Genomic DNA, 24,199 nt, shown 5'->3' with positions numbered 1-24,199 from the left:
TCTCTTCAAAAGAGATGGGGAAAACCCCCTTTTCTCCCATCTCTTTTTTCTTCCCCCCTTCCCTTTTTTTTCTTTCCCCCTTCCCTTTTTCGGGAAAGAAAAATATGACGTAACTGGAGTCGTGTTCCTCAAAATTAATACAAATTCGGGACAGTTTTTATTGTGTCCGTTCAACTATTCTAAGCCCAATATTTTTGCTGTTTTTATTAACAACAAAAAAGCCAAAATGTTAATATCAGATTGGCGTTTTAAGGTAAATATCCTATTAAACAAAGTAAAACGGTATTTTGTCTGCAGCTTAAGATATCACTAACCACTGAATCGATTGGATTTTCCATTTTAGAGAAGCCAGCCTCACAAATAAGTCCTGGGTTGATTTTAAGCAATTTTAATCTTTTTATTCGAGTCTTAGGGTGATTTTGGCTATTTTTCTTCTCTTTCAAATACAGAGCCCCAATAGCTAGGATTTAAACCAAATAATATCCGATGGATTAGAGCCGGTTCTCAGCCATGCTGAAAAATGTGTCATATCGTTTTACAGCCAGTTTCCTACGAGTATTGAAATGAAAATCATTTTTCATTTTAATTTTTGCAGAAAGCTTCCTGTAATACGATGCGATAAATATTTTTTACGGCCGGAACACTCATAATCATTTATGATGAAACAACGATTAAAATTCATAGTCTAAATTTATATGTTTTTATTATTAGAATGAAGAAACAGAAATTTCAGCCCACAAGATGATTTTAGCCGCTAATTCACCCTACTTTAAGACTTTGTTTAAAAATCAGGTAAAAACCTCGAGTATATCTCAAAAAGTCAAATTTTCATTCCAAAACATAATTTTTGTTATTTTCTTAAAGTTTCTAGAGACACTTTAAAAAATTGTGCTCTCAAATTTTTGCATATCTTAGTCGTTTTTTGCTTAATTTTCGAAAAATATTATTGGGTTGGTACAGTTTGAGAAAATTTATATTTTTTATGTAAACTAATACTGCTTTAACTGTATTCCCTGGGGGGGGGGTGATAACAAAAGATCCTTGGGGGTTGGAGGGGGGGGGGGGGTAGGGGTGTATTGCAGGATGAAAAGATCACAAATAACATTTCACTAGTAATAGGGTTAAGAATTCATCTTTTTACAGGAATTAAATGAAGACAGTGTAGAAATGTTCGGATTGGAACAAGATTCTATTCATCAAATTATCAACTATTTTTACACAGGTTTTTTTTAAGTGAAGCTTTTCTATAGTTAGGGTCTGTCCGTGAGGCCGTAACGGATAGATCTTATAGTTGATTTAGGCATAGATTTCAAACTTGAAAAGGTCATTCCTGGAGTAATTAGGTGCGATTAAAAACCATAGCATCTATTTATTCGTTACCAGAATGTTCGTACTTCAATTTAAAACATATTGTTTTTTTTTACTTTTTGTTAATAATTTTTTGTATGATATATTTATCCTATTCATCTGTTTTTTGAAATACTGATTCCGAGGACAATAAAGTATTATGTTATAAGCAAAACATCTCCTTAATAAAGTCCTTCAAATGTATGTCCTTAAACAGTATCCTTAAGCATTTTTGCAACAATTTTGTTCAGACTTATTTATATTCTGTTTTTTCGTTTTGACACTTTACAAGTGTCAAGTGAGGTTGTAAGAGGGGGGAATTTGTAAAAAACTTAGGAATGGAACTCCTGCCAAAACTCTAGGCCAGGGTAATGTAATTATTGAGTAGCTTCCATGAGAATTGTGGGTCAGCCTATTATGTAACTTTGTATACAATCAGCTGTGCGCGAACCTTACTAATCTATGATTGGCCAAAGGATTCTCACTTCCAATCTCCATGTGCATCTGAATCCTAACTTCATTGAATCAGGGCTACAAACAACAACATCAAGTGTTTTTTTTTGTTTGTCCTACCGTTTTAAAGCTGTTGTTCTCCTTGTTTAAAAACAAAGCTCTTCAAAATATAGAATATATCTGTTGGTATGTAAATTATTAAAACTTAATATTAATAACAAAACAATGAAAATATTTTTTAGGAAAAATAATGTTATCATTTGAGAATGTCGGTTCAATTTTGGCGGCTGCGGATTTTCTTATAATTCCGTGGGTTATCCAGAGGTCAGTTTTAAACAACAAGGACAATTATTTCAAATTGTAGCTTAGAATTGTCAAATTTTAGATTATACTTTTATGATGAAATTATTAAATTACTATTTTTACGACAGGTGAAGTTTAATGTAGAGTTTTTTTTTTGTTGTTGCCCTATCCCTCAAATGTTAGAGCATAAAGTAAAACTAAGACCATTACAGACAAACTTACTAACATACAGACATAAGCATACACTTATTAAATCATTTTACAGGACTCCTTTCCAAAATACGTGTTGTTAAAAAATATTGAATTTTATACTGAAAAATAGTTTTAAATAAACACGTCTATATATCTGGGGTCTAGTTGAGAACTAGAACCCCCTATCTCCTCTTATTTTGAAATAAATTGAAAATAAGAAAAGGGGTATATTTTTTGTTTGTTTGATTATTACTCGAGGTCAGGTAAGGGTATGTTAGTGGGATGTGCAAAAATAGGGGGGGGGGTTCACTGTTAGCGAGGCACTTTGAGGGAAAGCACAAAAATATCCAAAAGTTTTGCATTAATATTTGTATTTAATTAAGATGTTCAGATTTCCTACTGTCAAATTTGAGCATTTTCACGGTTTTAACAGTTTGGAGATTTTCTAAGTTATACAGGTAAGCTTTTTATTAGAGCAAAGACGTCCAAGGGGGGGGGGTTAAAGGGGTGATTACATCCCCCCCCCCAAACGAATTCATTTTACTCCCCCCCCCCACCCATTTAAGATTTACCCCCAACCGTTTAAGAGGGGAAAATACCCCCCCCAAAAAAAAAAAAAAATTTGGTGCGCTTCGCACGCATTTTTACTCCTGAATATTTAATAGTATTTCATTATTAGGTAGGTACCTTTTTACATAATTTTTTTACCCCCCCACAAAAAGTATTTTACCCCTGCCAAAAGATTTCAGGGGGGGGTAATTACTCCCCCCCTTTCCATGCAAATTTCACCCCCGGAGTAAATTTTTTTTTGGGGGGGGGGTTAAAAAAATTTGCGGCGCGCCATTTTACCCCCACCCCATAAAATCCTCCCCCCCCCAAAAAAAAATAAAAAGCTTGGACGCCCCTGTATTAGAGGGTAATTATAATAACAAGGATAATGACATTCATATTCTCGTAGGTGCGGGGTTTTCCTTTAATTTAAATACATCATCTAGAATAGCCAGAGCACCATCCTCTTTTAATGGGAAGTGATACTCTAACGACCACTATAGGATGCTGTACGTATTGGTGCAAAAAATGGGGACAATTTTTAAATTGATTTGACGGGGCTGTTTATTATGTCACAAGTGAGGGGAAAGAAAAGGGAAGGAGGAAAGAAACCCCCTAGAAAAGAGATGGGGGTATGACGTCACACGCCAAAACAATTTGAAATTTGTCCCAATTTTTTGCACCAATACGTACAGCATCCCACTATAGGATACACACCCCTCCTTAACCAAACTTTAGATTAAAAAAATTTCCCAAACATTCGGACAATTGGGCGTTCAAATAGGACCTAGTGGTAGTTAGAATCAGTTGAGAACAAAATCCCAGCCGTTCCTTCTTGCCAGATATCGCCATTTTAAGATTTTTAGTCAAATTGCACTAAATATCCAAAAACAAACTTAAATCTACTTTTGATTTTTTAATAAATTTTAGTGAGACAGCTCAATAACAGAGAATCTTTGCTCTTGTGGCTAAACTTACTGCCTGGAGTCCCTAACAGAGAGTGCCTTTATGTGTTAACACAAGTAGGGATTCGAACCCATTCTCAAAACTAACCAAAGTGGAATAGCTGTGTATTACAGCATTAGGTCCGTATTTTCACCACTGTCAGGTGGAAGGCAAGGTCTATCCTAACCAGAAACCCGATCATTCACCCACAGGCCCCAGTGGAGCACCTTGGAGGTCTGCACCACATGTTTAGTGGGGTGTTCACCAGCACCCATGAATTGGGTAGGTTGAGACCTAATGGTGCCCACAGGCTCCCATTAACCCTGCCATTTGGGCAAAGCTTAGAATAATGTCACACACCTGGCCCCTAAAATGGGCTGTGAGTTACTCCCCTGCCAATCATAGATCAGCACAGCCGCCATGGAAGGATAGCTGCAGGTGGCGGGCCGCATACCTTCACTCAAGATGCAAGTTAGCCCTATTCTGATTTTGATCCTCCAGGAGATCATGGTAGTGTGCATCTTGAACTATGCCCAGAGCCTGGGAGGGTTCTTTCTGAGGGAGTTGGGGACACCATTACTGTTTGACAAACCCGAGCTGATGGTATGGATCAATAGGGAGAGTAGCCATGGTCGCCCCCACTCACATTAAGCAAGTGGTCACAGCCCTGCCAAGCCTGGGGAAGGCCCAGAGCCCCTCCCACAAACAGCTGCTAAAGACAAGAAGCCCTCTAGCTGTAAAATCAACTGTCTGGCCAGGGCAGCTTTCATGGGGCTACAGCCCTTGTCCCCATCGACTTTCATGAGGTCAAGGAGCACCTGTTCAGAGCTGACTGATGACCAGGATATGGGTAGCGTAAAGTTCTTGGCCATTCCCATCAAGATAGGGGCCTGGGCCCCTCAAAAGGTAAAACTGAACAGGGGTTATTCTTAGTTGTACACCCCCATGGTGTTCAATGTGCCTCCAGGAGGTGCGACTGCATCAAACGGCCCCCCAGGAGAGAGATGGTGGTCAAGACCAGGCCTAACTTTCCAGTGCAGGGGACCCCAGGTAAAACTTTAACAAAGAGCTGAACCTGCTGATCACCAACAACAGCTAGAAGGTATCCAAAGGGGCATGCATTGCCTGATCCCAATAATGTAATATACAGCTATTCCACCCTGGATAGTTTCAAACAGTAACTATGTCCCCAACCATGGCTACTCTCCCTATTGATCCATACCATCAGCTCAGGTTTGTCAAACAGTAATGGTGTCTCCAACTCCCACAGAAAGAACCCTCCCAGGCTCAGGGCATAGTTCAAGATGCACACTACCATGATCTCCTGGAGGATCAAGATCAGGGTAGTGCTAACTTGCATCTTGAGCAAAGGTATGCGGCCCGCCACCTGCAGCTATTCTTCCATGGCGGCTGTGCTAAACTGTGATTGGCAGGGAAGCATCTCATGGACAGGGCACAAGCCAGGTGTGTGACATCACTCTGAGCTTGGCCCAAATGGCAGGGTTCATGGGAGTCTGAGGGCACCATTGGGTCTCAACCTGCCCAATCCATAGGTGCAGGTGAACAACACCCCAGAAAACAAGTAGACCTCCAAGGTGCTTCACTGGGGCCTGTGGGTGAATGATCGGGTTTCCGGTTAGGATTGGCCTTGCCTTCCATCTGTTAGTGGTAAAAATACTAACCTAATGCTTTAATACACAGCTATTCCACATTAGTTAGTTTTGGGAATGGGTTCGAATCCCTACTTATGTTAACACATAAAGGCACTCTCTGTTAGGGACACCAGGCAGTCAGTTTGGCCACAGGAGCAAATATACTCTGTTTTGGGACTGTCTCACTAAAATTATACTAAAAAATTTAAAGAAGATTTAAGTTTGTATTTGGATATTTAGTGCAATTTGACTAAAAATCTTAAAATGGCGATATCTGGCAAGAAGGAACGGCTGGGATTTTGTTCTCAACTGATTCTAACTACCACTAGGTCCTATTTGAACGCCCAATTGTCCGAATGTTTGGGAAATTTTTTTAATCTAAAGTTCGGTTAAGGAGGGGTGTGGATATTAGATTAGGTAACATACAACAAATAATCAACCATTTGATTGCACGAACGTTGTCTAGAACCGAACTGGTATTGGTAATGAAGTGCACTTATTTACGGGCCAAGGCATTAACCCCCTTGTAAAATTACCCAATAAACTTTTTGTTATATCAAGTGAGGGGACCACATGAATGGCTATGGGTGACACCATAAGTTCTTTGAAAATAATAAAAATGCTTTACAGACTGACGGTCAAAGATTGTAACTGTCGCATTATTAGAATGGGCTTTTCTATAGTTAGGGTCTGAAACGTCACTGATTAAACGTTTAATTAGTTAACAAACCAAAAAGTTCGTAAAGACATTTTTCATTTTAATATGGATGTCGTCTTTTCTGTTATTTTTTTCTTCTAGCGTTTAAATTATTTTAGATTAGAAGAATTGGAAAGAGCTGCCTTTAATTTCTGTACCTGCGAATTTAAACAGTAAGATTTTACTTTTAACAATTTTGGAATCCGAATCCGGAATCCGTTTTTTAATAGCGGATTCCGGATTCTTAATTGGTAGGCTAAAATTAGCGTCTTGAGTTTTTTCTTTCAAAAAATAACAGTTTTTTTCAGACAAAACTTATTTAAATTGTGGCAGACATACACCTAAAAAGTATTTTATTGTTTCTTCTTAACTACAGGTATAATGGTAGCTAGCATCCAAAGTTGCATTTTAGTAAGTATTTATTTTCATTTCACAGCTTTTCATACTTCATTTATTTTTTAAAAAAAGCCTTTTAAAATACTGCTATAATCCGGAATCCGAATCCGCCAAAAATAAGAATCCGGAATCCGCAAGGAATCCGTCAACTTTTTTTGACGGATTCTTTTAAGCATCCGGAATACGAATCCGGCCCAAAAATTCGACGGATTGCCATCACTAGTAACTACTGCTCTGCTTGTAGAGTATTGGGATGTGTATAAAATATACTGGTAACCAGGGTTTTATAAACATGATCTCTTATGACTTTTATGAAAAATTGATTATAGTTAGTATGCTAATTCCTGTAATAGTTAGGCACAATTTACAAATCGTAGCTTCTCGCTATACATTACCAGAAAGTCAAAACTACAACTTATTATTTTTTACTACATTAAACACTAGCGGCTACGCCCCTACAGGCCTCTAGTTGCACTTTAAATGTTTGGGGCTTTAAAAAATAATAAGATACCTTGCAATGTTGCGATATGGAGTCTCTATTAAATTGCTACGATACTTTGCAATGTTACGTAGGAGTCTCTATTTGAGGGGAAAAAATTTCGATTTATTGTAATTTCTCTTGGGAGGGTGGTGGTACCCTCCCCCAAAATAGTTATAAACCTTCCCGGAACATATGAGAAACTACCCTGTTAAGGAGAACCAGATCGGTTCAGCGAGATCCTTCGGTACAAACACACAGACACACAAACACACAAACATCCTGTTACTTTAGTATAAGGATATCATGAATGATCTTATTTAATTCTTAGGACGATTAGATATTTTGATATAAGGAAAGCTTCTCTTAAATAAGTTTAAAATGTAAGTCTGTCTATAATCTAATTTTCTTTTGAATGCGTTAATCCGAAGACATTAATTAAGATATCTAAAAAGTACAACCTATTCGAACCAGAACTTTAGTAGATCTTAAGCTTGAGACAATAATAGTTTTTTCTCGCATCGTATTATAAACGGCTTTCCGCGGATATAGAAAGTACAATTACCGGATTCGAATGAATACAAGAAATTTATATTATAGTTTTTGCTGATGTTTAACTGATTTTTGAGTGTCGCTTTTCTGGATTTTCCTCTTAATCTTTTGTTTTAGGTTAATTGAAACAATGGAGCTACTAGCATTTAATATTGAAGAATTGATACAGATTTATAAAAGTGATCAGCTCATATCAGATGAAGACACACTCGTTAATACAGCTTTAAGGTAATATTTTGTAGGGTTGGGCCGGATATCCGGTGTGGCCGGATATCCGGCCGGATATCCGGTCATTTTCAATATCCGGCCGGATACCGGATATTAAAACTATCCGGTTACATGATATCCGGCTGTTTTTTGACGCCGGATATCCGGTTATCCGGCCGGATATCCGGTAAATTGCCGGATATCGAACGTTGGCCAGATATCTGGCCGGAACCGGATATCCGGTATTATAAATCAGCCGGATATCCGGTATCTGGTATCCGGCCGAAAAAATATCCGGCCCAACCCTAATATTTTGTTAATACAGAAATGGGAAATATTTATCAAATGTTAATCGAAACAGGGATCTAAAGCGACAAGACAATGGTCGATCAACAAATATACATCACCATAATGATAAACAAAATTACCCCTTCTCTAGATTACAATTATTAGTTGAAACGTTTGGACACTCAACTTAATGAACTATCCAATTAAATTCAATAAATGCCCCATAAGTTGTTAAGCCAAGAACTAAGAAAACGTTATTGTAAAAAAACAGTCCAATGTTCTCTCCCTTTATGGGTAATTTGTAACTACATGTTTCAAATTTTTCTATAATTTTTAACACCTTGATTTTTACAAAGCGTTCGACAATTTTTTAGAAATATTAATCTTATTGTAAAAAATAAAAAGGTTTTTTTTGTCGGAAGCTTAATATTTCAATAACTACTGAACTTATTTAGTTTTCCTTTTAAGTAAAGCTTTACATAGTTCCCAGAATGGTTTTTGTCTATTTTGTTTATAAAATTTTAGCCCTGGAATGCTTTCTGCAATTCCTACCCCTTTGCAGAGCAATAAGATGCTATGGGTTCAGAAAACAAACAGCTTTAACAATTTGCTCTCATTCGTGTATACCCCCCCCCCCTCCCCCGCCCTTTTATTTAACTAAACTGTGTTTAGGTGGTGCACAGATAATGAAATGGGGGTGTTGGAATCCCTTCTGTCCTGTATAAGGTACGAAATTTCAGTTATTTTTTCATTTCATAATTTTATGCTGCTTTATATAGAGAATATAAAAAAGAATAGTCAATTATTCTAAAATGACATCATTTGGAGTTTTTCGGTCAAAAGTTTTTAAGTAACTGGACAAGGTGTCTCAGAAATCAGCCATGTTACGTCATAAACATGAGTTATATTTTTTTAAGGGTTTTCTTTTCCACATCTCCTCTCATCTCCCTCATTTTTATGATGTCACATGGCTGATTTTTGGGACACTTTGTCCAGTAACATTTTTAAATTTAATCTCTTTTTATAGGCACTAAAAAGAGCTCCTCATTCGATAACTCAGCTATAGCGAGTTGAATTTCTCAGGATAAGTTTTACTTATATCGTCAAATTAAAAGCCAACACTTCAATACCACACCTAGTCCCTCTTTTTCCAAATAACATTTTGTCGGAAGAAAGGTCATACAAAAATGGTTTGTTAAATAAAAACTTTATTTGTCTTATTTTTAAGGTTTCCCTTGGTATCTGAAAGTCTTATTTGGAAAATAGAACATGATGAAAATTTTAATCATGTTGCTAACAGCAAAGCTTTTCTAGAATTCAGGTGAATTATTTATTTATATAACAAAGTAACTTTACAGGTCTTATGTGTTGTTGGTAGGTTGACATTACTACAATTCAAAAGCACACAAAATATCCAAAAAGTTAACCATGACCGTGGTTCTTTCTGTAGCGCATCCGCTCGTCGAATGAGAGGTTCGAATCTCGACTTAGCAACGTGTCATAACTAAAGACATTGGAACATCCTACTGCTGCTATGTCAGGTACGCGACATAGATAGATTGTAACCACAATCTAAACATTAAAAAATACATTAGATTATCCCCATAAAAACTATTATATTTAGATGTCAAAATGGCGGCGACAAGAACCTGTTATCGCCAAAAACACGGATTCGCGGGACCAACGGTTTGCTGGTTGTTCATTACGATGCATCTGACTTTATATTTGGATATAACATAGATAAAATGGTGAGTTAAGGTTGCACAGATATTCTAAAATTAAAAATGTTTATCGAGTCCTGAACCACATTTTCTATGACTAAACACTATAAATTGGATATGGATAAAGGACAATTGTGATATAAAAATATTACTGGATATTAAAATTATTGGTGAAAAGGTTTGGACATTGTACATTGTACCCCCTCTTTCTCCTTCCCCTCCAAAAAGTAACAAGATGTGTGTCTGTCTATTGGCTATTTGGACCATAAGATATTTCAAATAGGGTTGGGCCGGATATCTGGTGTGGCCGGATATCCGGCCGGATAGTTTCAATATCCGGTATCCGGATATCCGGCCGGATAGTTTTAATATCCGGTATTTGGATATCCGGTGTGGCCGGATATCCGGCCGGATAGTTTCAATATCCGGTATCCGGTCGGATATCCGGCCACACCGGATATCCGGCCCAACCCTAATTTCAAACAATTTGGGTTCTCTTATTTTCTGAATCGGAATTTATCCGAAGGTTTCCCTCAAATTGCTGCCCATAAACGAATATGATTTAGGGAAATAATTCTCATTTTAAGGTAAGGTTAGGATAAGCAAAGGTTGAAAGGCCATGCAGGGTTCGAATTTTCATAAAAATGGGGGGGGGGGTAGTTTGAGGGATAGAGTCAAATCATAAGTAAAAAAAAAACAATTTAATGATTTTCAGGAATGGCAAAAAGTAACTGACATACCAGAAGAAGCAGGTTCATTTTTATTAATTTTAGATAAAAGTAATAGGATCTTATTCTGTCTGTAACAGAGGATCTCGTTATTTTTATTAGATTTAGATATTTTCAGATTTGATTTAATTTTCATGGTACGATACGATACATAATTTTTTATCCAGCAGAAAAAATGGCAAAGCTGAAATAGATTTTACTTTTATTTAGGATTTGAATATTCTGTATTGACAGCCCATGACAGTCGAATATTTCTTATTGGTGGTAGAACAAAGGTATATATCCCACATATAGTATTATATATTATTGTCCGCGGATAGGTGAATTAAAAATTAGAGTATTAATTCCGTTTCATGTTTATTAGAGTGTGTATAATTTTTAATGTCTTTATTAAATCAGGACAAATATTTGCACATCGTTTTTATTTATCTAATAAATCTATGAATATTGATGTTTAACCAGACAACTACCTGGATCCCCATATTGGGAACCTTTTTCGTCTGCTAGCAAATTGCTTTCTGCTCTTTTGTAGCGACTTGGTTGTGTCAAATATTCCCGACTCTATTGGTTGATTTGCAAAGACCCAATGGAAAGTCAGCAGAAGTGTCCTTGGGGTGGAGAATTTCAATGGAGTTTGTTTGTAGGGCAAAACATGAAGGGGCAGATAGCTTTTTTTGAAAAGATGTAACATTATTGCTATTAAGACTGGTACCACACTGAGAAGCAGTTACAGCTATGACCTGCGGACTAAAGATTGGACTAAACTACCAGATATGCAGGAGGTATTGTATTACTCATTTCCCTAGTACATTTTTAAAAAGGTGCCGGAATAGTTATTTATAGCATCATATTAAAAACAGCTTTCCGCGGATATAAAAATATAAAGTTATAAGATTAAAACAAGTTTTGTAAGTCCCGAGATGCCGAAGGCACGGGAAAAAACTGGTTTGAATCTTATGATAATACATTTTTATATTTGTAGAAAACTGGATTTACTACGTTACGATACATGATTTTACACTAGGGCTTTGAACCAGTTCTAATCCAGCGGATATTAACCGGTTTCGAAGTCATACTGGAAAAACTATTATTATTTAGTTTGTGTGCTTTTTAATTTTATACAATTGTTACAAGAATCACCAAAGAAAGTTTTTTTAATCAATTAGACAATTAAACAAACCTAAATTAAGGACGGACGTACATATGAACTATTCATAAATGTAGAAAAGTTTTGTCTATAAAATATAAAAATATTTTTGGTTAAAATGAATATTAAGGTTGGGCCGGATATCCGGTCATTTTCAATATCCGGTCGGATACCGGATAATAAAGCTATCCGGTTACAAGATTTCCGACTGATTTTTGACGCCGGATATCCGGTTATCCGGCCGAATATCCGGTTATCCAGCCGGATATTCGGTAAATTGCCGGATATCGAACGTTGACCAGTTATCCAGCCGGAACCGGATATCCGGTATTCGGCGAAAAAAGTATCCGGCCCAACCCTAATGAATATGTATTTTAAGGTACGATGGTATCATGGAGCTGTAGTAATAAATTCCAGTATTTATTCTGTGGCTGGCTGCGGACAACTTAACAGCTTAGAGGTCACATTTTCAATAATATTGATTAGCTGTGACAAAACCGATTAATATCCGCTGGATTATAAGTTCTGAGCCATACTAAATATTCCTGTATTGTATCGTATTATAGACAATTTTCTACGAAAAATAAAAAAAAACAAGTTTTGGCAAATCAGGACCAACGAAACTGTAATTAATCCTAATCTTTATTTTACTATCCGCGGATAACTGTCTGTAATACTATGCTTTAAAAAAACTTTTAAATCATGAAATATAATTTTTTGATCCATCAAAAAACTGCTTTAATTATTTGTGTAATCATAGTAAAAACTCTAAATAGCAGTTTAATATTTTCCTATTATTTTCTGTATAACAATGTACTATTATTTTCTTATTGGTATTTTATAAGTGGGACTTATTGTTGAATTATTACATCTAGGTATTACATCTTGATGAAGGAGACAGTATGAGGTGGAAAAAACTATCAAATTTTAACCATCCAAGGTAATGTCATTCAAATTTATTTCACGGCGGTAATAGATCAGTCATATCCGCTTTTATTTAATGCAATAAATCCGAGAAAAAAAAATATTGCATGTGGGTAAAAATCCTCGTCAATTTAGGTTGCTATTTCCCCTTAATTTATTGGTCAGTTCGTTCATCTAGTAGGAGGGTAGGAAATGGGTTAAAGTGGGCAGAGGGGTGTGATCGTTATTTTAGCCCGCTGCGTGTTTCACGTACATTGTTTAGATTTTTCAAATGGAAGAAATGCACTATGGGGCATAATAGATAGAAATAGGATCAAATAATTTTTCATCTAAAAATCAAAATTAGTTTTTATGTTAAAGGTAAAACTTGTTGAACTTTTTAGATACCCTATACAAATTAGATGAAGTATAAGATCTCGCTAACTGGAAAGTTCCCTGAATTTTTGGGGGATGTGGCGACCCTTCCTACCCCCCTTTTACCCTCGAAATAAAATAATTTAACTAGGACAAAAATTAGGATGTAACAGCTTATGACGCTACATTTAATAATTAGTTTTTTTTCACAATCACAAATATTAATTGATGGAAGGTGGGAGGGGGTATAACATTTGTTTTTTTTAAAAAGATGTATTTTACGCAGAAGAGGGGTGTACGGGGGTGTAACTCCTAGATGTTCACTCCTACAGCCCCCTTGACAAATATCAACACCCCCCCCCCTCCCTTCCTGATACAGTCAAAGGGGGTGTCAGGAAAAAAGTCAACATTTTGAATTGCGCTCCGAGCATCCACACACATAGCAAAATCCTCTGCACGCCACTGATTTTAAAATTGCATATTTCAGGCATATGCCAGGCGTAGGCAGTTACAAGGACAAAATATTCGTGGTGGGCGGAACTGATGACTCTTGGACAGCACAATCTTCGGTAGAAATGTTCGATACTTTGTCCATGGAGTGGCTTAAACTTCCAGATTTATTGGTAAGTCATTACAGTCAGAGAGAGAGAGAGGACAATGGACTGTTTATTACCCTGGTCCCCAAAGTTTTATAATATAATTTTTTTTTCATTCGTTGGGTTCACAACTTTGGGTACTTGTGGAGTGTTCACACGTTTCAACCACTAATTTTGATTTACAGAAGTGGTAATTTTGTGTATCATCATTGGGGATGTTCATTTATTTATCGGCCATTGTCTTATCCTTTTGATCCATGGATCTCAGTAGATTTATAATATAATTAGAAATAAAACAAGAATGACAACATTAATAAGTAGCGAAGCACACAAAAAAACATGGAATAGACAAACAGACATATGTTTAATAATTATTATAGAAATACTTATAAACTCAAATTAAATCACGAAACCTTTAAAGAAAGAGGTTTATGTCTTTTACTGTATGACCAGCAAACAGACAGGCCAAACAATGTGCGCATATATCTTCACTGAAAATATCAACTGTCTATCTAATAGTAATACTAATAGTAGCCAAGAAAATCACATTTCCCTCATAGCTTTACAGACTGATGGACTGCTTCGCTACTAAAAATTGGCCTTTACAACTTTATTTTATTGTCATTATTAGGATATTTTTTGTGTGAAATGTCATGCCTTTAGCTAAATTTAAGAAATATTGTAGATTTAAAATGTTCTATATTATATTTATTATAAGGATATCCTAGCTTCAATTAAATTGCGACATAAAAATTCATAATCTATTGTCTTAAAACAGAATTGATTTAGATTCTTTTATCTTTAAATATTAAGTTATTTAGATATTTCACACATATATGCATAGTACTTCACATAAAAAATGCTTATAATATAAATATGCTTGTTTCAATTTATATTTATAATAGGGTTAGGCCGGATATCTGGCTAACGTTCGATATCCGGCAAATTACCGGATATCCGGCGTCAAAAATCAGCCGGATATCCTGTAACCGTATAGTTTTAATATCCGGTATCCGGCCGGATATTGAAAATGGCTGGATATCCGGCCGGATAACCGGCCAATCCGGATATCCGGCCCAACCCTAATTTATAATCCTAGGTGCCACGAATATTGCCCACGGTTATCGGTGTAGATAACAAGCTGTATGTTATTGGTGGACGTAATAGTAAAAAGGTATTTTCTAATTAGGGTTGGGCCGGATATCTGTTGTGGCCGGATATCCGGCCGGACACCGGATATTGAAACTATCCGGCCGGATATCCGGCCACACCGGATATCCGGATACCGGATATCGAAACTATCCGGCACGATATCCGGCCACACCGGATATCCGGCCCAACCCTATTTCTAATAACATTATTTTTTTAAACTAGCGGCTGCGTCACTAGATTCTAGTCGTGGGTGAAGGAAAAGGCAGAAAACAAACCTTAAACATAATGGTGCCTACATTAAGCTTCACTTTAAAAGAAGAATTCTGTCGATTCTGTAGTTAATCAAATCTATCTCTCTTCCCTAAAGGAGGGAGGTGGGCAAGTTATTAAAATTCGATTTGAAGATTATCGTATCCACCCCATACGATCATTTGGGTTAATTTGGTGTAAGGGGAATTAGGGGCAAAATCTAGAATACATATATTTATAACCACCCTTTATCTCACCTCTCCCATTTACTGCTCCTCTGAAGCCTTATTAGTTAGTTATTGCTGAGCAATGTATTTATTACATCCTTGTTTTGATGCTGTGAGTATTGGTGCAAAAAATATGACGTAACAAAAAAAAATCAGCCAATGAGAGGCCACTATAAATTTTACCATTGGTCAATAACGGCCTCTCATTGGCTAATTTTTTTTGTTACGTCATATTTTTTGCACCAATTCTCACAGCATCCTTGTTTTTAGGTAGAAATGATGTCTGTAGAAGTTTGGGATCCTTTAACTTATACCTGGAGCTTCTGTAAAGAAATGCAAAGGTACATAGATAGATAGATTGACAGACATACAGATTTACAGACAGATAGACTGACAGACAGACACACAGACATACATACGGACATACAGACAGAATGACAGACAAACAGATAGATAAACGAACAGATTCTTTAACTGTAGCTTTTGGATTGATAGATAGATAGATTGACGGACAGACAGATTTACAGACAGATAGACTGACAGACAGACACACAGACATACATACGGACATACAGACAGAAAGACAGACAAACAGATAGATAAACGAACAGATTCTTTAACTGTAGCTTTTGGATTGATAGATAGATAGATTGACGGAAAGACAGATTTACAGACAGATAGACTGATAGATAGACACACAGACATACATACGGGCATACAGACAGAAAGACAGACAAACAGACAGATAAACGAACAGATTCTTTAACTGTAGCTTTTGGATTGATAGATAGATAGATTGACGGACAGACAGATTTACAGACAGACAGACAAACAAACAGACAGAAACACAGACAGACAAACAGATAGACAGACACATAGATGGACAGACAGACAAGTAGATAAAATAACATGATAATTTATAATGTTTAGGAAAAGATGGGGAGGTGGTGGGGGTAGGCTGCACGGCCTTCCCGTAGTTGTCGGGGGTAGGGGTAAGCGGGCAGATCATTCAGAAATATATAATGAGGTAAGAACCATAATTGTACAGTAGTATGATGTCTTTACATCTGTCTAGGACCAAAACAAAACAAAAAGATATTATCATCATAATAAAAAAGTATTTCTCTAATATTGTTTAGTACAGGAAGGGAGAGGATATTGGATTGAAAATTAGACTTTAAGCAATTATGAAGCTAGGTTAGACGCTTGAGGGATTGTATCATCCTTAGAAATTAAGTAAAATTTAAATTCACATTTCATTTGTAAAAACTAAAAGCTTTAACTTTATATATAGAAAGAAAATACTTGGAGTATGCTTCCAGGAGATCTGCCTTGTCAGGACAGGTAATCAGAATCAGATTCATTTTCATCTGAATTAAAACCAATTCTGTGTCATGCATATTATCATATTATAGACGATTGGTCAAGGAATTAATTCCTGTTTTGGTGGCCTGTTAATCTCTTCTTTGAATTCGGTCACTTAGAGGCAACAAAACTTAATCTTATTTCTCTTATAACCTTGTGACTGCGCCTCTAGAATCCTCAATGTACAACTTAAAGACCTTGGACTACCACATTCTAGATCTTTTGAAAAAATATTTAAAAAGAAAAGAGAGATAATTAATACAATGTGAGAAAACAAAGTGAGAAAGGGGGAGAAGAGAGAGAGAGTTTAGATGGGAGAACGGAGTCGTAGCCGCTAGAAACAATACAAGTTGTAAAGACTAATTCTAACTATAATCTATAATTGCTACACTACTAATTAAACACAGTGAACACAGTAAATATACTTTCAGATGTTATACGGCGGCCACAGTAGAAAAACCTTGGAACTGGACATTTTGAACATAGAAATGATGTTAAAATTTTTAAGTTAAACTTTTATAGTTATGAATAAAATATAGAATATTTTTAATCTTTTAAAGTGAAGCTTCTCTTTATATTACTATTAAAGAAAGTCTGCAGCAAATGCCTTTAAAACTCAAATCAAATTTGGGTTTTAAAGTTTGTTAAAAGTTACAGATGTGCCAAAATAATCTCCCACCAAATACATTTGTTTAAAATATGTATAAATAGCTTAGAAAGTATATTTCTTATAGCTACATTTGATATGATAATTTAGCATGCATGGTTAAACTTTTTTTTAGGGGGGGGGGGTGGTTGAAGTCTATAGCATCTCAAAATTTGTTCGGATTTCATTTATAAGTAATAAATGAAAGAAAAGAATAGATTTCAATAGATTTATTTTCAACTTTTATTAAATTTATTAGCTTGATACAGTATAGTTTCTGTTATTAAAATTATTTTTGATAATCTCCCATGCTAGAATTACTAAGCACAGTGCTAAAAGAAAACCATCTACAATAAAGGCTGGTGATAGTTCTTCTAATGTTAAAGCCTAAATTATTAATTATTAAGTTGCAGATTATAGTTAATTATCATAATGTTGAGATGAATTTTCATTAAAATATCAACCTCCTTTTTGTTTCTAGACATTACTCAGTTTTTGTTTTCTTTTGAAGCAATCATTTAAATAGATCAATAACATTAGACTCTTTGTATAAAGTTAGATTTTATAAACAATAGCACCAATGAAATGACTAACCTGATAATCTGGCCGTTTGTATCTTCGCCTTTCTACTTTTGCTTTGTGTTCATCATCCATTTCATGTCTAAGCTGTGCTAGAGCATTCTCATACATCTTTGAAACAAGTCCTGCTTCTTCAAGAGAATGTGTGTTATCATTTTCATTATAGAAAATACTTAATATAAAATTAAATTAAAAATCTTACCAACTAAATGATCAACCACAGAGCTGAAATAAATGATTTTAAATACTAAAAAAAAAAAATGTTTGTTTATAAATTGAATTTTATAATAGTTATTTATCATATTTTCGTAATATTGTGAATGCTAGAAAGGATATTAAAATTATTTCAACAATTTTGGTCATGTGATCAAAATTTGAATTTTCCTTCTACTATTGCCCCCTCTGGGGGCGAAATAGGTGGAAATTTAAATTTTTGTCACTTGACCTTAATATTGGTGAAATAATTTTGAATGACCTTTCTTGTATAAGCAATATTAATAAAATATGATACTTGGTTTTGTCTCATTCTCTATCTTTTTCTTAAATTCAAAAAAGTCTATCAAAAAATTTACATCATCTAAGGGTGAACAATAAATATCTCTGTCTATATTTCTCTATATTTCTTCCCCCTCCCCCCTCCCTCACTTTTCTGTCTATTTCCTTCTCTCTCTCCTCCTCTTTTGTACGTTCATTTACACAATAGAGATAACCTAGAGACAGCACAAGGGAATTTTGTTTACATTATGTATCAGCTATAAATTGTTGAATATCTTAGGTTAAAGCTTTCATTGGGTGAAATATTTGAAGAAAATATTTCTTCCATCATATAATGTGAAGCGTATGACACAACATATAATAAGTTAGTTATAAATAATTTAATTTCTTATAATAAAGTTATCTTTCTAAAAATTATATCATTGCAAAATTTAGTTGCAAATGATGTTGCCTATAGGGCTGTATTTTATATACAACAAAAAGTGAACAAAGGTTTCTTTTTAAGAAAAAAATGGGGTCAGATTGACCATCTATGTCTAATGTTTATACCCACATCAAATATTAAATTATAACAATGTACAGTAGAGTGGATCAATTTTGGACATTGAATTTGTAATCAACATCTACAGTTTAAACGTCATATAAGAAACCTAAATATAAAAAATTGATTTTGTCCTTGAGGGGAAATGGGGGGAAGGTGTTTCCATGCATTAAAAATTTTAGAAGTTAATTCTGGAGGTGCAACTTTTTTTCTTTCAAAGTATTGCTTTATGCATCTTTTTGAATTTGTCTTGTTGATTAATATAAGAATATCAAATTGGTTTAAAAAATATTCATCCAAGCATGAAAAATCTTAAATTAAATGTAAAATCTCTTGGTTTTTAAATTTATTTATGGATTTTTCTTGCTAGGATCAATAGTTTTAAAAACAGATTTTTTATTCTTATTCTACTCTTCAAGACAAAATTGGGAAGGTGCATAAAGCTATACTTTGAAAGAAAAATAATTGCCCCCCCCCCAAAAAAAAAAAAAAAAAATTCTCCCCACAAGTGTCTTTCTAAAAGTTTACATGCATCAGCGAGCCTCCCCATTATTCAATATATTTTCTTTTCATTTTTTGGTCTCTTATATGATGTTCAGACAGAAAGTGTATGTAGCACATTTAAAATTAGAAAATCATTGAAAATCAAGCCACTCTAATGTACAGCATTTATTTCTTCAATTCCACAGTACAAAATTATTCCTGTATTTAAATTTAACATATCATATAGGAAAAAATATTCTTGTATTTAAAATTAAAAATCATGTTGGAATTTTTCTTACAATTTTAAAATTTTTTAATAATGTACAGCAAATTATTTCCTTTTTATCTCATGTTTTGAAATTTATAAGATAGTTAGAATAAATTACAGAAATAATGAAAGATTTAAAGAAGAGAGCGTCAGGGGGGGGGGGGTTGAGGGGGGGGTCGATGACAAATTAATGCCACGCTGTATCATGGGATGGGGGCGTGATTTAAATGTGTAGTATACTCCTTTGATTAAACTCAATTTACGGGTTTTTATATAATTGCAACGTAGTTATAAGACTTTTGGTAGCAATAAATTGAGACGTTGGGTATCCCTCTAACTGAACCGATTTTTGATTAGTCAACGGTCTAAATTTGTCTCGGCCAGGATATGATTAAAAGCCTAAATCGGCCAAGGAATAGCCGAGTACAATATTTTTAAACTTAAAAAATTAAAAATAAAGAGCTAAATGATTTATTGCGTCTTTCTCTTTTTATCGACAGACGCACTTGGATATATTATTTTCATAATTAATTATATGTATTTCCCATGTTAACGTCACCTTATGTGTAAATTTGGTGAGCTACATTATTGAATAGCGTTGTTAAGTTAGGATGGAAGAATTTTGTAATGAAAGCAAAAGTGGGGTAGAGGATAAGGGATGGGGTAAAACGGGTTATCATAATGTTTTATTTTCTTGACTTTAAGTTAAACTCTATTGAGGGGGGTTTCCCCCCTCAGGAGAGGGGGGGTTGAGGGGGGTCTCCCCCCTCAGAAAAAGCTTGGGCTTAAATCTTCAACAAATAAAGAAAACAAAATATTTAACATAAAAAATTTCTTTTTTATGTTAAATATTATTATTTTTGTGACACTTGATTTTGAATGACAAAAAATGTTGAAATAAATATTACCCACTGTATGAAATGTTAAATTAGAAATCAATAATGATGTTGGAAAATTTATTCTCATTTTATACTCTGAAAAAAGGAATTGACAAAAAATAATAATTTTTATTCCAAACTTTTAAAACAGCATGCCTATTTCTTATTGGTTGACACTCGAATTAAAATAAAATAATGAATATTATTTCAAGACCAGAAATAAATTTTAAATAAATAATTTTCTTTCCCATATATTTTTTATTCCAAAATGCCAAGAATTAATTTTGAAATAAAATAATTTTCTTTCCAATATTTTTATTCCTTTTTCTTATTGGACGTCATTTTGTGTCCAATGAGAGACTAGTGTTTAAATATTTTAAAGCTTATTACAGCATTTATTTTGAATATTATAATAGCAACATTCTCACATTAAATGTGATAAATATATTACCTGAATTCTTTTTTAGCTGGAAATCTTTTTCTAAACATCCAAGCTGTATGATACTTGGGGCTCAGTTTTGTTCCTAATATAGAATATAATTAAAAATAATAAAAATTATATTCTATAGTTTAAAAATTATTTTAATTTCACTTTAGTTTGAGTTGTGACATTTTTGACCTGTAATTGCTGTTATCAAATTTGCTTCTTTAGGATATCTAAACAAAATTGAAATATCATATCAAATCATATCAATACCATATCATATTAAACTTTTAATAAAATATGAGTTAATGTGTTTTACCTTAGATCAACCAAACCAATAGAAGTATGCCAATCCATAAATGCTGTCTTTCCATCTGCAACCTTTTAAATTTATTATTTTCCATAGAATTTTGTTTAAAGAACATAGCATTTTTTCATTTATTATGAAAGCCTTATTCAACCTTAAGAGCATTCAGAAAAATTGTAATTTTGGTAAACAGTTATGACTACTAAACATTACGTGAATTTTATGATTTTGATGATATTACAGTACGACCACTTAACTGACATTTTGAGGTCTAAAGTGGCAAACACATGTTGTAGGCTGCAAATTGAATTGAATTCATTTGACAAAAAAATATACAGATATAATTTTATATTGACTGGTTTAAACATATAGAATTAATTTCTTGCCCTATATCTCTGATCTGAGAAATTATCAAAGTATGTTACCTCTTCCAGTTCTTCATAACCTTCAGAAAAAGGAAGGATAATTCTTTCTGCATTAAATTCCTGTAATAAGATAAGATTTTTATCAACCTTTCTTAAATAAATACTACAACTATTAATACAAAAACACTTTACATAAGAAAATTTCAATAATCTAAAATTATTGAAAACACAAATACATTTTTCATGATAACAATCAAAATCATGATCCAAAAATTGACATACTTTTATATCTGGATCTGTAGAAGTCCTCCATTCATTCTCAATACCAGCCCCTATACCATACATCTTGATTGGAATATCACTATCAAGCACTGATCTGAGAGAAATTTAAAATGTATGTTGTATATTATTACTTTAATTCAGGACTATTTAAATATTATTTTTTTTTTATATTCTCATATTTCTCATAATTAAGAATATCTATAATTTATTAATTTTTTCACCTAAGACTTTGTAAAGGTTTGCTGTATTCTGGTTTAGTTAGCACAGCCATGAGGTTGCAGGTGTAGAACATTGTTATGAAGTTTGCTCCCTGAATAATAATGTCTTCTCATAGAATTTATTCCAATTCAATAAATAAATTTAATTTTTTTACAATATTTATATATTGCACAGAAATATAAACAGCTTTCCGCAGATAAAAAAATAATTAAAAGATTAATACCAGTTTTTTTGGCTCCAGGATACCAAAGGCAGGGGCTAACAAAACTGGTTTTAATATCATGAATGTGCCCTTCATATTCGTAGATAAAATATGATACTATACATTATTTTTCAGTGTAGCTGAGAAACTGTTCATATCCAACATATATTAACTGGTTTAGAAAAAATATTAATATATGAAATTTTAACCATGAGCCAAACTCCAAGAAGGATAAAAACTCCTCTGTATTTCTGCCCCTTTAACTTGAAACCCTTGAGATCATAGAATTCTGATATAAAGGATTCTCTGTTATAATTGAAATTATTTGGTTTTATTTTAAGAAAGTACTATGTAAAGTTTTTTAAAAGCTGAGCTATCTATACTGTAATGTTTAAAATAGCAAATGAAAATTCAGCAATTAAAAAAAAATCTTTGTTATTATGATTTAATAGCTAAAAAGTATTTCAATCCTGAGAAATGATGCCACTGAATAAAGGTAAGTATATTCTGAAAAATATAATTGTTAAAGTATTTCAATTTTATTATTAGCATGAAAATTAATGTTGAATCATTTAATTGATCAGGATTATTGAATATTAGTATTTTTATACTTACCTAGTGAGAATTTAGAAAATTTTCTAAGAACAAGGTAAGCCACCAGTGGAAATGAAATCATAAATCCAAGAATAAATCCCCAAGAAGTGACATTAAAAGGTCTAAATAAAAAGATTATTATTTTGGTACAGTAAATATTATGCAGAACACAGTCAAAATATTTGTTTAGGTTGCTGAATGGTAATTAATGTTATGCTTTCATATATTTCTTACCTAACAAGTGAATAGATAGGTGGAAGTATTTTAGGTCCTGGAGCAAATAATTGGCAGTATTCTGATCCATAGCCACTTGAAGGGGAAACCACCATAGACCTAAAAGTATTTAAAAATAATAAGAAGTCTTATAGTTATATATGTAAACAATGGACACCAGATTGCTTTTGTAAAATTATTTCTACATTTTGTGTAATGTATTTCTAACCTAGTTTGCTGGATAGTTATTGCTGATATTGATATGTCAGTATTATCATAAGCTGCTTCTCCTACAAAATTAATATCTCGTTCATGTTTCTAAGATGTAATGGTGAATTCATTTATAATGTGTTTTAAAAACTTACCTATCAATCCTGACCAATATTCAGTGTCATTTTTGGTTTTAATATTTCCCCATTCCATATCAGCAGGCATATGCCATTTGGTTGTGAATCCATATTTCTTAGCCACAGTCTTCAACATATAAATAACATAAAAAAACTTAACAGGAATAGAGTTGATTATTGTAAAACCTGAATCATGGAGATTTCATACCCCCAAGTGGTTCCATTCTCAATGTCATCTTTGTGCATTGCATGGGGTATCCATGGTAAATAACTTATTCTAAATATGTACTATTACAACAAATCTAAAATTTTAATATTTTTTTTCTTTAGTTATGAATGTATTTCTACCTATCTATTATTGACTTTATCTGATATGTTTATAAAGCTTTAACAATTAAGTATCTTCTTTAAAAAGAAAGTGTTAATGACCTTAAGGTTGCTCCTAGGAGTAGATTCTTCACTCTTTTTCTGATTCCCTTTTCTACAGTATCCAGTTCATGTTTAGTAGACCATGGAATCCAAGTTAAACTAAGTAGCAAAGCCTTTTTTTATTTAATGCTGAAACAAGATTGTTCAAATAAAACCTATTTGATAACTAATCGTTAAAATTATTTTTCAGAATTAAAAAAAAAAGTTACCTGTCAAAATAAAGTTTTCCATAATTTTTACTTACACTGATGTAAACTAAAATTCTTGGGTGATCTATCAAAGAAAAAGTGACATCTCTTATTTTTTTCTTATCGTATGAATATAGGGGCTTGCTTAAAAATCCCAAATCAAAATATTTATAAAAGTTACAATTAAATGCTTTATTATATTTTTCTCAAATAATTT

At 33.7% G+C, this 24,199-nt stretch overlaps 4 protein-coding genes across 5 annotated transcripts in view; 2 read left to right on the top strand and 2 right to left on the bottom strand.

Moving 5' to 3' along the window:
* LOC145330599 (uncharacterized) overlaps positions 1–17,076 on the top strand; it is a 31,583-nt gene extending 14,507 nt beyond the window's left edge. The window contains exons 24-43 of the mRNA XM_080175235.1: positions 712–792; positions 1,144–1,222; positions 2,043–2,124; positions 2,679–2,753; positions 6,258–6,311; positions 7,682–7,792; positions 8,732–8,785; positions 9,288–9,380; positions 9,684–9,807; positions 10,496–10,532; positions 10,719–10,783; positions 11,213–11,290; positions 12,035–12,115; positions 12,531–12,595; positions 13,421–13,556; positions 14,629–14,703; positions 15,428–15,498; positions 16,088–16,184; positions 16,452–16,501; positions 16,954–17,076. Of these exons, the coding sequence (XP_080031361.1) occupies positions 712–792; positions 1,144–1,222; positions 2,043–2,124; positions 2,679–2,753; positions 6,258–6,311; positions 7,682–7,792; positions 8,732–8,785; positions 9,288–9,380; positions 9,684–9,807; positions 10,496–10,532; positions 10,719–10,783; positions 11,213–11,290; positions 12,035–12,115; positions 12,531–12,595; positions 13,421–13,556; positions 14,629–14,703; positions 15,428–15,498; positions 16,088–16,184; positions 16,452–16,501; positions 16,954–17,002 (1,557 nt within the window). The 3' untranslated portion in view covers positions 17,003–17,076. The remainder of the gene's footprint in view (positions 1–711; positions 793–1,143; positions 1,223–2,042; positions 2,125–2,678; positions 2,754–6,257; positions 6,312–7,681; positions 7,793–8,731; positions 8,786–9,287; positions 9,381–9,683; positions 9,808–10,495; positions 10,533–10,718; positions 10,784–11,212; positions 11,291–12,034; positions 12,116–12,530; positions 12,596–13,420; positions 13,557–14,628; positions 14,704–15,427; positions 15,499–16,087; positions 16,185–16,451; positions 16,502–16,953) is intronic.
* The window catches only part of LOC145330604 (hrp65 protein-like), a 118,245-nt gene that overhangs the window by 39,557 nt on the left and 54,489 nt on the right, over positions 1–24,199 (top strand). The window lies entirely within an intron of this gene.
* Positions 17,397–22,514, bottom strand: LOC145329200 (uncharacterized). The gene is made up of 10 exons (XM_080173245.1): positions 22,421–22,514; positions 22,012–22,100; positions 21,791–21,884; positions 21,569–21,628; positions 21,156–21,217; positions 21,032–21,069; positions 20,864–20,936; positions 17,950–17,972; positions 17,763–17,878; positions 17,397–17,555 (listed from the first exon to the last, which is right to left on the bottom strand). Exons 1-10 carry the CDS (start codon positions 22,421–22,423, stop codon positions 17,424–17,426), a joined length of 690 nt encoding a protein of 229 aa, XP_080029371.1. The 5' UTR covers positions 22,424–22,514; the 3' UTR covers positions 17,397–17,423.
* On the bottom strand, positions 22,657–24,063 carry LOC145330801 (glutamate [NMDA] receptor subunit 1-like). Its single transcript, XM_080175467.1, has 8 exons — positions 24,004–24,063; positions 23,795–23,893; positions 23,552–23,642; positions 23,384–23,492; positions 23,248–23,308; positions 23,040–23,138; positions 22,827–22,927; positions 22,657–22,718 (listed from the first exon to the last, which is right to left on the bottom strand). The coding sequence occupies exons 3-8, from the start codon at positions 23,609–23,611 to the stop codon at positions 22,657–22,659; spliced, it is 492 nt and encodes a 163-aa protein (XP_080031593.1). The 5' UTR covers positions 23,612–23,642; positions 23,795–23,893; positions 24,004–24,063.

This window comes from Acartia tonsa, chromosome 10 (genome assembly GCF_053477335.1).
Source record: "Acartia tonsa isolate MP-2025a chromosome 10, ASM5347733v1, whole genome shotgun sequence".
NCBI classification, from domain to species: Eukaryota; Metazoa; Arthropoda; class Copepoda; order Calanoida; family Acartiidae; genus Acartia; species Acartia tonsa.
This window is presented reverse-complemented; position numbering and strand designations above follow the sequence as displayed.

Coding starts and splice junctions, on each gene's coding strand:
- LOC145329200 (XM_080173245.1), bottom strand. Junction 21,218..21,568: donor GTTATGAAGAACTGGAAGAG/GTAACATACTTT, acceptor TAAATTTAAAAG/GTTGCAGATGGAAAGACAGC. Junction 17,973..20,863: donor CCAGCTAAAAAAGAATTCAG/GTAATATATTTA, acceptor CATTTATTTCAG/CTCTGTGGTTGATCATTTAG.
- LOC145330801 (XM_080175467.1), bottom strand. CDS start 23,611: ATGCACAAAGATGACATTGAGAATGGAACCACTTGGGGGTATGAAATC. Junction 23,139..23,247: donor ATAACTATCCAGCAAACTAG/GTTAGAAATACA, acceptor AAATACTTTTAG/GTCTATGGTGGTTTCCCCTT. Junction 22,719..22,826: donor ATTTTCTAAATTCTCACTAG/GTAAGTATAAAA, acceptor TATATTTTTCAG/AATATACTTACCTTTATTCA.